We start from the raw sequence: 13,710 nt of genomic DNA on the forward strand, positions 1-13,710 counted from the left end.
TGACGATGGTGGCATCCTTGAAAACTTCTGTGATTTTCTTGGTCGCCCACACTTTTTCTATGAGCTGGTGGAGTTGTGTCAGCTGAGGTCCTTCCTCTATAAAGATTCCAACAGGGATCCCATCAGGTCCGCTGGCTTTGTTATTTTTTTGTTGGCTGATGGCATTGCTGACTTTTTCCAAACTCGGCAGTGCTGAGTTTGGAAAAAGTCATCCTGTACGACTGCAGTTGTTGAGCCCACAGGTTCATTGGAACACGCAAGCCCCCTCACCACAAGGTGACAGTCCATCAAGGGGAGCAACCAGCAGAGTGATTTTGTTTGCTGTGGACTCATCTTCTTGTTTTTCAAATAATAATAATGATGATAAAATGATTGTAATATAATATAATATAATATTAAAACAATAACGTAATATAATAAAACAACAACAACAATAATATAATACAATAATATGATAAAATAATAATAATAGAATAATATTGGAATATAATAAAATAATATCAGTAAGATGATATAACAATGCTGACTGTTAGGAACTGTGGGAGTTGAAGTCCAAAACACCTGGAAGAGGGCTGGTTGGCCTATGCCTGTACTATCCACAAGGCCAGAGCTTCATTTCTGGGAGAGTTCAGCATTCATTTTGTTGCAATAATTATAGTGATAATGATGATGATGATGATGATACATGGAGCAGGAGGGATTGTTTATGTTTACTATTGGAAACCAGAATAAATTCCTACCCAAGTTTTATGGGTGACAAAAAGGATGGAGCTGGCTGAGATGGACAAATTGACAAGGTTTATTATACAATGGCCAGACCCTTCCAAATTTGAAGAGGAATGGCAGCCTTTTGTTGACTATTTAAATGAAAAACAGAAAATGAAAATATTGGGTGGTTTTTTTTTACTGCATCAAGAGAAAATAAACAGTAGTAGAACCCTTTTTTGTATTAGATAACCATGGAAAAAGATGTCAGAGGTTAAAAATGCCCCTGTTAGATATCCACCCTTGCACCCTTCCCTCCCCCTCCCCATTCCTCATACATTTGCAATAAAATTTATATGGAAATAATAATAATGATGATGGTGATGTTTCAGATAATGAGGTGTATGCCTGGGGCAACAACTCCATGGGGCAGTGCGGCCAGGGCAACTCCACCGGCCCCATCACCAAGCCCAAGAAAGTGAGTGGCCTGGACGGAGTGGCCATCCAGCAGATCTCGGCCGGGACCTCCCACAGCCTGGCCTGGACGGCTCTGCCTAGGGACAGGTGAGTCGATGGCACTTCAGGGCTTGAAATCACGGGCTCGTATTTCTCAATCAAAGGAAGGCCTGGGCCAGCTCGGGCCCTCCTTCGCTCCAGGTGTTCTGGCCTTCTTCCTTCCTTCTTCCTTCATGGAGTCTGTAAAAGATGCACATATGGGTTATCTTCTGCGCATGCGCAGCCACTCAGAACCTTCTAGATCTTTGAAATGGAAACATTTTGGCGGAGACCCCACCCACACTCCCCATGTACTATAAATGCCTGTGCGCGGGAACTGCCCCTTAGTTTCTTTTTTTCTGCTGCTATCAGCAGCTTGTAGGAACCTCTCTAGTGTCTTATTTCTGTTCTTAACGGATTTTCACTCAGACCGGTTGCCTCTCCTTTGCCTTTCTGATTCCTACCAGACTCAGACTGACTTATTAGATTTGCTTGCCTATCTCCTGACTATCGTGCGCACATCCCCACCCATTCTCCCCATGGTGGTCATGCCTCTCTGACCTAGCTGCTGCTTGCAGTTATGGAAATAAGGCGCAGTCCCCGCCCTTGGGCATTAATAATTCATGGGGAGTGTGGGCGGGGCCTCCACCAAAATGTTGCCATCTAAAAGATCTAGTACAGTAGAGAAATATTGGTCAAGAGTACATGAGGAGACACATAAAATATTGAAGAGGGTTTTCAAGAAGAAACCAGAATACTATCGATTAGGATTTACGGATTTGGAATTACAATTAGAGGAGAATGAAGATAGATTATTCACTTACATTACTACAGTGGCGAGAATATCATTGGCGAAGTTTTGGAAACAGGAAGTTATCCCGACCATTGAAGACTGGTTAGGGAAAATAAGAGAAATAAGAGAAATAGATGAAGTAACTTTTTTCTTGAAAAAGAATACCGGGAATCCGATAAAGAGGACAGATTGGACTCTATATGAAAACTATCAAAAAGAAATAAATAAATAAGAGGAACATTTAGAAATAGACACAATGGGAATATAATGGAGATACAACACCTGATGGAGAGATGGAAGTCAAATTTTTATCCTGCTTTTACTAATGTTTGTTTTTAATTTTTTAGTGTATTTTCTTTTTTTCACTTTTTCATTTTTTGGTATTTTTAATATATTTTTCTTATTTTTTTTCCTTTTTTCCCCTCTGGTTTTTGTCTTTTTTGAGGACTCGGGGGAGCGGGGGATGTTTTTTGCTTTTTCCTACTTTTCTATCTTCTTCTTATTATTCTCCCTCTTTCGATGTTATTTTCAAATACCTTAAAAAAATTATTCAATTTTTTTTTAAAAAGATCTAGTACAGTGGTTCTCAACCTGTGGGTCCCCAGGTGTTTTGGCCTACAACTCCCAGAAAGCCCAGCTAGTTTACCAGCTATTAGGATTTCTGGGAGTTGAAGCCCAAAACATCTGGGGACCCACAGGTTGAGAACCACTGATCTAGAAGGTTCTGAACGGCTGCGCGTGTGCAGAAGATAACCCATATGTGTGAATCTTACTGACCACCACTTGAGGAAACACAGTTACAGGTAAGCAACTCATTATTTCTTTGACTCTGCGACCCTCCTGCGCCATGACCTCGTCCTCCAATTCTTCCCTTGTAGGCAAGTGGTGGCCTGGCATCGGCCTTACTGCGTGGATCTTGAAGAAAGCACCTTTTCGCACCTCCGCTCTTTCCTGGAACAATATTGCGACAAAATCAACAGCGAAGTTCCTCCTCTTCCTTTCCCTTCTTCTAGGTACTTCCTGTGAAATCAGAACGACTCTTCACATATATAGAGTCTTGACTTGCAGAGGCAAGAATTCACATGGAGGGAGGGAGGAAGGGAGGGAGGAGAGCCAGGCCTCACTGAGGGCCTGCGCTTGCCCTGCAGGGAGCACCACCACTTCCTGAAGCTGTGCCTGAAGCTGCTCTCCAACCACCTGGCCTTAGCCTTGGCCGGCGGAGTGGCCACCAGCATCCTGGGCAGGCAGGCTGGGCCCCTGCGCAACCTCCTCTTCCGGCTGATGGACTCCTCCGTCCCAGATGAGATCCAGGAAGTGAGTGTCTCCCCCTGGTTTCCCCCAATTGGAGAAAGAGAAAGAGGGCTCCGCTCAAGCGTTGCCCAGCTCCCTTGCCTGGCTTGAGTCTATGTGTGCCTGTTCTACTTATGGTTATGCTTCCTAGTCTTTGGGTCTCTTTCCTAATTCTAGGTAGTGATTGAGACCCTCTCAGTTGGTGCCACAATGCTACTTCCGCCCTTGAGGGAGAGAATGGAGCTGCTGCATTCGCTGCTGCCACAAGGCCCCGACCGATGGGAGAGCCTCTCCAAAGGACAGGTGGGAAAATCTTGTTGGTTGTTGTTGTTCTTCTTTCTCTTCCTCTTCTTCCTGTAATTCTTCCATTGTAAGATGCCATTGATGCTAAGATACACCCTCATTCCGGTACCATCTCCACTAACAAAAATACATACAATTCACCTGTGATTCTAACATGCGCTCCATTTTTTGCTATGTTTATTTTTGAGAAAAAGCACACATTAGAATTAAAGAAATACGTTGTTGTTGTTGTTGTTGTTGTTGTTATTACCATAATACTTCCATTATAAGATACCATTGATTGTAAGACCCACCCTGATTATGATACCATCAACGTCAACAAATATATATATATGATTCACCTGTGATTCTAACACACGCTCTATTTTTTGCTATGTTTATTTTGGAGAAAAAGCACACATTAGAATTAAAGAAATACATTGTGATTATTATTATTATTATTATTTTATTTATTTATTTATTTGATGCACTTATTAACCGCCATTCTCAGCCCATAAGGGCGACTCATGGCGGTGTACAGTACACATAAAAGACAATTACAAAAAAGCCAGTTTCAACAACATATAAACTATACAACAATTACAGACTACACTAAAAATCCGCTTCGTCTCTTAGTGGAATCATAGCCAGTCTCATATTCCTTGTTCCATTCCAGTTCTCATTACCGTATTGTTTAGCACTTAATTAAATGCCCTCTCGAACAGCCATGTCTTAAGGCTTTTTCGAAAGGACATGAGGGAAGGCGCCTGTCTGATGTGTGCAGGGAGAGTGTTCCACAGCCGGGGGGCCACCACCGAGAAGGCCCTCTCCCTCGTCCCCGCCAGCCGTGCCTGTGAGGCAGGCGGGATCGAGAGAAGGGCCTCCCCAGACGATCTCAACGCCCTCGTGGGCTCGTAGGCCAAGATGCGGTCGGAAAGGTATTTTGGGCCGGAACCGTTTAGGGCTTTGTAGGCCAAAACCAGCACCTTGAATTGGGTCCGGTAGCAAATCGGCAGCCAGTGGAGCTGGGACAACAAGGACGTTGTGTGCTCCCTGCCACCCGCTCCAGTTAGTAACATGGCTGCCGCGCGCTGAACCAGCTGAAGCTTCCGGGCCGTCTTCAAGGGCAGCCCCACGTAGAGAGCGTTGCAGTAGTCCAGGCGGGATGTGACAAGAGCGTGTACCACCGTGGCCAAGTCAGACTTCCCGAGATACGGGCGCAGCTGGCGCACGAGCCTGAGCTGTGCAAATGCTCCCCTGGTCACCGCTGAAACCTGGGGGTCCAGGCTCAGCGATGAGTCCAGGGTCACACCCAAACTGCAAACCTGCGCCTTCAAGGGGAATGCGACCCCGTCCAGCACAGGCTGTAACCCTATACCCCGTTCGGCCTTGCAACTGACCAGGAGTACCTCTGTCTTGTCTGGATTTAGTTTCAGTTTGTTCGCCCTCATCCAGACCGTTACAGCGGCCAGGCACCGGTTCAGGACCTCGACAGCCTCCTTAGTAGCAGGTGGGAAGGAGTGACAGAGTTGGACATCATCTGCGTACAGATGACACCGCACCCCGAAACTCCGGATGATCTCACCCAGCGGCTTCATGTAGATATTAAACAGCATGGGGGACAGTATGGAACCCTGTGGCACCCCACAAGTCAAAGGTTGTGGTGCGGAACAGGAGTCCCCCAATAACACCTTCTGGGTGCGGCCCTCCAGAAATGACTGGAGCCACTGCAGAGCAGTGCCCCCAAGACCCATTTCCGCAAGGCGCCCCAGAAGGATACCGTGGTCGACGGTATCGAAGGCCGCTGAGAGGTCCAGGAGCACCAACAGGGACACACTCCCCCTGTCTAGCTCCCGGCGCAGATCATCCTCTAAGGCGACCAAGACCGTCTCGGTACCATGCCCCGGTCTGAAACCAGACTGTGCCGGATCCAGATAATCCGTGTCTCTCAAGAATACCTGGAGTTGTGAGGCCACCACGCTTTCCATGACTTTGCCCAAGAAGGGGAGATTGGAAACAGGCCGAAAGTTGTCTAATTTAGTGGGGTCCAGTGATGGCTTCTTCAACAGCGGCTTTATGATAGCCTGTTTTAGGCTCGCTGGAATCTTGCCTTCCCGAAGGGAGGCATTCACCACCACTGTTACCCACTCAGCCAATCCCCCTCTGGCCTCCCTCAGAAGCCAGGATGGGCAGGGGTCTAGGACGGACGTGGTGGGCCTCATTCCTCCAAGTATCTTGTCCACATCCTCGGGTTTCACAAACTGAAAAGAATCCATCAAAATAGGACAAGCAGGTGCTCTTGTTACATTCTCGGAGTCTGCATCTAACGCGGCGTCCAGCCCAGAACGGATCAAGGCGACTTTGTCTGCAAAGAACCGAGCAAATGCTTCACAGTGCGCGACCGAATTGTCAGGGCTCCCACCTGCAGTGGTGGGAGTTAAAAGACCTCTGACAATCCGAAACAACTCCGCCGGACGGTTCTTTGCAGACGCAATAGTGGCCGCAAAGAAAGTTTTCCTTGCGGCCTTTATTGCCGCGGCATATGCCCTAAGAAAGGACACAAACCGTGCTCGGTTTGACTCGCTCGGATCCGAACGCCACACGCTCTCTAGTTCCCTCTTCCTTCGCTTCATCACTGCCAGCTCCTCAGTAAACCAAGGGGCTGATTTAGCTCGGCTACTTGAGAGGGGACGTTCTGGAGCAATCATGTCAATAGCCCTGGCCATCTCCCCATTCCAGAGAGCCACCAAGGCTTCGACATGGTCACCTACCGAGGTGGCGGGAAAATCCCCAAGAGCCGTCAGGAATCCATTCGGATCCATCAGCCTCCTGGGGCGGACCATCTTAATAGGTCCTCCACCTTTGCAGAGGTTAGGGGGCGCAGTGAGCCTAAATCTGATCAGGAAGTGGTCGGTCCATGGCAACGGAGAGATGGACAGCTCCTCCACACCGCCACCCTGTTCCCATCCCTGGCAGAAAACCAAATCCAATGTGTGTCCAGCACAGTGGGTGGGGCCAGATATTTGTTGGGACAGCCCCATGGTTGCCATGGCAGACATGAAGTCCTGAGCCGCACCTGTGAGGGTCGCCTCGGCATGGATGTTGAAGTCTCCCAGCACAAGGAGCTGTTGAGACTTCAATGCCAGGCTCGAGACCACCCCCGCTAGCTCAGGTAGGGAGACTGTAGTGCAGCGAGGTGGACGGTACACTAACAGAATCCCTATTCTGTCCCGGTCACCCACCCTCAGGTAGACGCTTTCAAAATTTGCGGTCTGCGGGATGGGGCACCTGGTCAGATGGATGGAATCTCTATAGACCACTGCGACCCCGCCTCCCCGCCCTCCGGATCTCGGTTGGTGCTGCACGGAGAAGCCCGGAGGACAAAGCTGGGTCAGATTTACTCCTCCAGCTTCATCCAACCAGGTCTCCGTGATGCACGCCAGATCTGCCTGCTCGTCCAGGATTAGGTCCTGGATCCAGGTCGTTTTTCCGTTGACAGATCTGGCGTTCAACAGCACCACCTTCAGTCCAGAGGGTCCGCTCACCTGGTTACACCAATTTACCTTAGGAGACCGAGTTGGAATTGTTAATGTTTTGGATAAATGGTCCGAATTTGGCCGAATTTGAGGTCTCCTTTTCCCGCATCTCCTCCTTCCCACCACGACCTCTATGGGGGCCCCTCGGCTAGTGGAACACCTCCCCTCCTCCATGCCGCAGTTCCTGACCATAATAATAATAATAATAATAATAATAATAATAATAATATTACCATAATACTTCCATTATAAGACACCATTGATTGTAAGACACACCCTGATTATGATACCATCAACGTCAACAAAAATACATATGATTCACCTGTGATTCTAAGATGCACCTCATTTTTTGAGATTTTGACCTTGGAAAATGTGCCTTAGGATTGAAGAAATTATGTGGTTGCCACAAACAATGTCAAATTGATTGAAACTCGATGATGGGATATTCATTGGAAAATTAGAGCAAAATGTGCTGTTGCAGGATATTTGCCCCTCCCTCCGGCAAATACAAAGTTTTGGCAGTTTAATAAACCTTTCCCTTGCTTTTATGATATGGTGGCGCAATGGGTTAAACCCTTGTGCCGGCAGGACAGAAGACCAACATGTCGGAGGTTCAAATCCAGGGAGACCGTGGATGAGCTCCCTCTGTCAGCTCCAGCTCCCCATACGGGGACATGAGAGAAGCCTCCTACAGGATGGTAAAGCAGCAAAACATCCGGGCAATGTCCCCTGAGCAACATCATTGCTGACAGCCAATTCTCTCATACCAGAAGCGACTTGCAGTTTCTCAAGTCGCTCCTGACACACACACAAAATGATAGAACCAATTAGGAAATGAGATGTATAATCCAGAAACAAAAATCATAGCATGACACTGTGTTTTGAATTATTAAAGAAGTGCCTCATTTCTGCTTATGCCCTTTGGGAAAGGACTGAAGAGGCATCTTCTTCTTTCCATTCTTGTTCTTCTGGTGTCCTTCTAGCGGATGCAGCTGGACATCATCCTGACCAGCCTGCAGGACCACACGCACGTGGCCTCCCTGCTGGGCTACAGCTCCCCTTCGGACGCCACAGACATCTCCTCGCTCTGCATGGCCTATGCAAGCCTCTCCGACCCCACCTTTGGCTCCCAGAGCAACCACCCGGACACCCACCTGGCTGAAATCCTCATGAAGACCCTCCTGCGCAATCTGGGGTTTTACACTGTAAGTGCTGTCCTTCAGCCTCAAAAGATACTTGAGTCATGGTAGCAGAAGGAATAGATCAGAAGTCCAGCTTCGGTTTATCCTGGACTGTATGATGTAGTTATGAGTGGTTTTAAAGTTTTAATGCTTTATTATAGTTCCATGTATCTTTTAGGACATGTGGCAGCAACTACTAATATTTGGTTTTAAATGGTTCAACTTTTATTATGCATGTTTTTATCTGCTTCCTTGGGCCTTTACAGTGGGGAAAGGTGGTGGGGTATACATTTCTTGAATTATTCAATCAATCAATCAATGGAGGCTGAGTGGAGCGGGTGGCAGTTGGAAGTCCCTGGGTGAAGAGTGCCCAGCAAGGATTATATTGGGTTGCTGTAGGTTTTTTTGGGCTATATGGCCATGTTCTAGAGGCGTTCTCTCCTGACGTTTTGCCTGCATCTATGGCAAGCATCCTCAGAGGTAGTGAGGTCTGTTGGAACTAGGAAAAAGGGTTTATATATCTGTAGAATGACCAGGGTGAGTAAAAAGGACTCTTTTCAGCTGGATCTAGGTGTGAATTTTTCAACTGACCACCTTGATTAGCATTTAATGGCTTGGAAGTGCCTGGGGGAATCTTTTGTTGAGAGGTGATTTGATGTACCTGATTGTTTGTTGTTTTGCTGTTGTAATTTTTGAGTTTTTTTAATACTGGTAGCCAGATTTTGTTCATTTTCATGGTTTCTTCCTTTCTGTTGAAATTGTCCACATGCTTGTGTATTTCAATGGCTTCTCTGTGTAATCTGACGTGGTGGTTGTGAGAGTGATCCAGCATTTCTGTGTTCTCAAATAAAATGCTGCGTCCAGGTTGATTCATCAGGTGCTCTTCTATGGCTGACTTCTCTGATTGAAGGAGTCTGCAGTGCCTTTCATGTTCCTTGATTCGTGGTTGGGCAACGCTGCTGCGTTTGGTGGTCCCTCTGGAGACTTGTCCACAGCTGCACGGTACACGGTAGACTCCTGCAGAGGTGAGAGGATCCCTCTTGTCCTTTGCTGAACGTAGCATTTGTTGGATTTTCTTGGTGGGTCTGTAGGTGGTTTGTATGTTGTGTTTCCTCATCAGCTTCCCTCTGCGGTCAGTGGTTCCCTTGATGTCTGGCAAGAACACTTTTCCTCTGGGTGGATCTTTGTCTTGACCCTCGTGGCTTCTTCTCGGTCTTGCAGCTCTTCTGATGTCTGAGATGGATTCTCCATTGGCCTGGGGAGCCCAGTTGAGGTGGTTCAGTTCATCTTGGAGGAGGTGGGGTTCGCAGATTCTTTTTGCACGGTCTGCCAAGGCTATAATGGTGCTTCTTTTTTGACTTGGGTGATGGTCGGAGTTTTTATGTAGATATCTATCTGTGTGTGTGGGTTTTCTGTAGACGGTGTGACCCAATTGTTGATCTGGTTTGCGGATGACTAGGACATCTAGAAAAGGCAGTCTTCCTTCACTTTCTTTTTCCATGGTGAATTGGATGTTTGGGTGGATGCTGTTAAGATGGTCCAGGAACCTGTTGAGTTCTTCTTCTCCATGGCTCCAAATGGTGAAAGGGTCATCCGCATATCTGAACCATATCGTGGGCTTTTTTGTTGCTGTTTCCAGGGCTTGTTTTTCAAAGTGTTCCATGTAGAAATTAGCTATGACCGGGCTGAGAGGGCTCCCCATAGCTACTCCATCTTTCTGTTCGTAGAATTCATTGTCCCACTGAAAGTAGCTGGTGAGGCAATGGTGAAACAGGATTATATTATTATCTGAGCCTTTCTAAGGAACCAATAATGGAACGAAAAACAGCGGGTGATTTTCTCCTCCTGTGCCCTAGAGAGTGTTCTAACCTATTGCACCTGTCGTGTATGGTTTGCCCATTGCACAGTGGCTTGTAGTCAGGAGCATAGAGTAGATGACAGAAGGAATTGATCAGAAATTCAGGCTTGGGCTATACATGGGAGATCGATTGGAGCGGCTGGCCAGTTGTAAGTCCCTGGGTGCTACATTGTTCAGGAAGACTTGCAGCTGCGTTGGCGGACCCAGCCCAGCAGAGATCGTATTATTGTCTGATACTTTTAAGGAACCAACAACGGAATGAGAAACTGCTGGTGACTTTCTTCCACTGTGCTCTAGAGAGTGTTCAAACCTATTGTATCTGTGTATGGTTCGCTAATTGCACAACGGCAGATAAGAAGGCACTCCTGTCCAGAGAATGATGGGTTGCCGTTTCCTCTCTTTGGAAGAGCTGTTTAATTCTTGCTGCACCTGTGCATATGCCAGTAGCCACAGAGGCAGGCAAAACGTCGGGAGAAAAGGCTGCTAGAACACATTGGCCATGCAGCCCAGATATCACACAATGGCCTATAGCAAGCCACTGTTTGAAATATCTTGACAGATCTTGACAGATTAGAGAGATGGGCCAAAAACTAACAAAATTAAGTTCAACAGTGACAAATGCTAGATACTCCACTTAGACAGAAAAAACAAAATGCAAAGATACAGAATGAGGGATGCCTGGCTCGAGAGCAGTACGTGTGAAAAAGATCTTGGAGTCCTCATGGACAACAAGTTAAACGTGAGCCAACAACGTGATGTGGCGGCAAAAAAAGCCAATGGGATTTTGGCCTGCATCAATAGGAGCATAGTGTTTAGATCTAAGGAAGTCATGCTACCCCTCTATTCCGCTTTGGTTAGACCACACCTGGAATATTGCGTCCAATTCTGGGCACCACAATTCAAGAGAAATATTGACGAGCTGGAATGTGTCCAGAGGAGGAGGACTAAAATGATCAAGGGTCTGGAGAACAAGCCCTATGAGGAGCGGCTTAAGGAGCTGGGCATGTTTAGCCTGAAGAAGAGAAGGCTGAGAGGAGATATGATAGCCATGTATAAATATGTGAGAGGAAGTCACAGGGAGGAGGGAGCAAGCTTGTTTTCTGCTTCCTTGGAGACTAGGACGCAGAGCAATGGCTTCAAACTACAATTTATTTATTTACATCGTTTCTACCCTGCACTTCTCACCCCCGAGGGAGGACTCAGGGCAGCTTACATGGGCAACAATTCAATGCCATAATATTAATAATATCAATACAAGAAAGGAGATTCCATCTGAACACTAGGAAGAACTTCCTGACTGTGAGAGCTGTCCAGCAGTGGAACTCTCTGCCCCGGAGTGTGGTGGAGGCTCCTTCTTTGGAAGCTTTTAAACAGAGGCTGGATGGCCATCTGTCAGGGGTGATTTGAATGCAATATTCTTGCTTCTTGACAGGGGGTTGGACTGGATAGCCCATGAGGTCTCTTCCAACTCTTTGATTCTATGATTCTATATGTGTATATTTTGAGCATAGGAATGGCCTGGGAGAAAGGAAAGGAAATGAAAGAAATTGGCTTAGCTCAGACTTGTTTTTGTCCCGGGCATGACGGTGGTTCTCCTTCCTCCTCTAGGACCAGGCCTTTGGGGAGCTGGAAAAAAACAGCGACAAGTTCCTTCTGGGGACATCCTCCTCCGAGAACAGCCAGCCGGCCCACCTGCATGAGCTCCTCTGCTCCCTCCAGAAACAGCTCCTGGCCTATTGCCACAGCAGCAGCCTCGGGGAGGTAAGCACCACCAGGGTTTCCCAGTCCACCGGGAAGGAGGGAGAGAGAGAGTGACCTGCGTATGGATTTGCCCACTGACCCTGTCTTCAAAGATCAGAGACAAAACACAAAGAATGCACAAACAGACACTCATCGCAGTCCTCAAACTCAAACAGTTAACTCAAATAAGGAGCCCCCGGTGGTGCAGTGGGTTAAACCCACTGGCAGGACTGAAGACTGACAGGCCACAGGTTCAAATCTGGGGAGAGCGTGGATGAGCTCCCTCTGTCAGCTCCAGCTCCTCATGCGGGGACATGAGAGAAGCCTCCCACAAGGATGATAAAACATCCGGGTGTCCCCTGGGCAACGTCCTTGCAGACAGTCAATTTTCTCACACCAGAAGCGACTTGCAGTTTCTCAAGTCGCTCCTGACACGACAAAAACCTCAAATAAATTTAAACATAATAAAACTTGATTAAATAATAGGTTTGTTCAAATGGGATTAAATTTCAAAATAAAAGCAGGGGCAGTAGAGTGGCAAGTGGAAAAGAATCAGTCAAATTTAGAGTGGCAAGTGGAAAAGAATCAGTCCATTGCCATGACAAGGGACCCCATTATGTCAGGTAAAGAGATCTCTCAGTTGGGTGGCTTTTATCATGAAATAATAATGATAATAATAATGTTTATATTCTGCTTTTTTTCTCCACAAAGAGATCCAGAGACATTATTATTATAATTAATATGATTAGTTCGAAGCCAGCCCGGGTTGGAGTGGGTTTCCAACCAATTGTGTGTAGCCTGTTGTCGACCTTTGCAACCCGAAAGACAGTTGCATCTGTCAAGTAGGAAAATTAGGTACCACATTAAAGTGTGGGGAGGCTAAATTAACTAATTTATGAGGCCATAAAGAAGATTCTAGCAAAGCATTCCAGCGGGGAAGCATGCAAGGAATGCGGAAGTACTTCATCAGCATTGCAGATGGACGATGAAAGTGACAGCTCCCCTAGCGGCCAGAAAAAGTTAAATAGCCTCTGTGTATGTCTGTATATGTTTGTATGTCAAAATTGGCATTGAATGTTTGCCATATATGTGTACACTGTAATCCGCCCTGAGTCCCCTGCGGGGTGAGAAGGGCAGAATATAAAAGCAGGAAATAAATAAAAATAAATATTGTTATTGGCTCTACAGTGGACTAAATGTAGATTCTCTCCAAAAAGAAAATAAGACAATTGGGCAGCTGGATCCCAGGTGGTTGTTCTAATCAGAAGCAGTTGTAAATATTGGGCTCTCACCTTGGCATAGAGACAACAATCAAACAAAATACACACAATGTCCTCTATGGCTGCTTCCCAAGCGGGATATGTTCACGAGCCTTTCTTTTCACATGAACAGCAGGGAGCAGCAAGGAAGGACGTTTGGGGCCAATTTTGACTGAGTCTTCTGTCGGCCCAAACTCGCAATTCCCTGCTTTTTTGCATGACGTTCAGAGCTGTGTGTGTGCACTTTTGTAACCGAAGTGGCCCCATCCAGGCATAAAAAGGAAGCATCAATTGACAGTGATAGTTAGCATTATATTGCGGAAAGGCGGCAGCCTCCTCCACATAATATAAAGTTCCTCCCACTTCCTGTTTCTCAGCCCTGTTCTTAAGTTGTAGTTGTTTGTAAGTCAGATATTTGTAACTCGGGGACTGTCTGTAAATAAACAGGAGGCTTCTTCTTTGGAGCTTTGAAACAGAGGCTGGATGGCCATCTGTCGGGCATGCTTTGAATGCGATTTTCCTGCTTCTTGACAGAAAGGGTTGGACTGGATGGCCCACCAGGTCTCTTCCA

At 46.7% G+C, this 13,710-nt stretch overlaps 1 protein-coding gene across 6 annotated transcripts in view; it reads left to right on the plus strand.

The window, feature by feature from the left end:
• HERC1 (HECT and RLD domain containing E3 ubiquitin protein ligase family member 1) overlaps nt 1–13,710 on the plus strand; it is a 161,053-nt gene that overhangs the window by 43,970 nt on the left and 103,373 nt on the right. For all 6 annotated transcript variants that reach the window (XM_060755676.2, XM_060755679.2, XM_060755681.2 and 3 more), the window contains exons 10-15: nt 1,098–1,269; nt 2,872–3,006; nt 3,142–3,307; nt 3,461–3,586; nt 8,085–8,306; nt 11,749–11,901. In XM_060755676.2, coding sequence (XP_060611659.2) covers nt 1,098–1,269; nt 2,872–3,006; nt 3,142–3,307; nt 3,461–3,586; nt 8,085–8,306; nt 11,749–11,901 — 974 coding nt within the window. The remainder of the gene's footprint in view (nt 1–1,097; nt 1,270–2,871; nt 3,007–3,141; nt 3,308–3,460; nt 3,587–8,084; nt 8,307–11,748; nt 11,902–13,710) is intronic.

The sequence above is a fragment of the Anolis sagrei genome, chromosome 9, assembly GCF_037176765.1.
Source record: "Anolis sagrei isolate rAnoSag1 chromosome 9, rAnoSag1.mat, whole genome shotgun sequence".
NCBI classification, from domain to species: Eukaryota; Metazoa; Chordata; class Lepidosauria; order Squamata; family Dactyloidae; genus Anolis; species Anolis sagrei.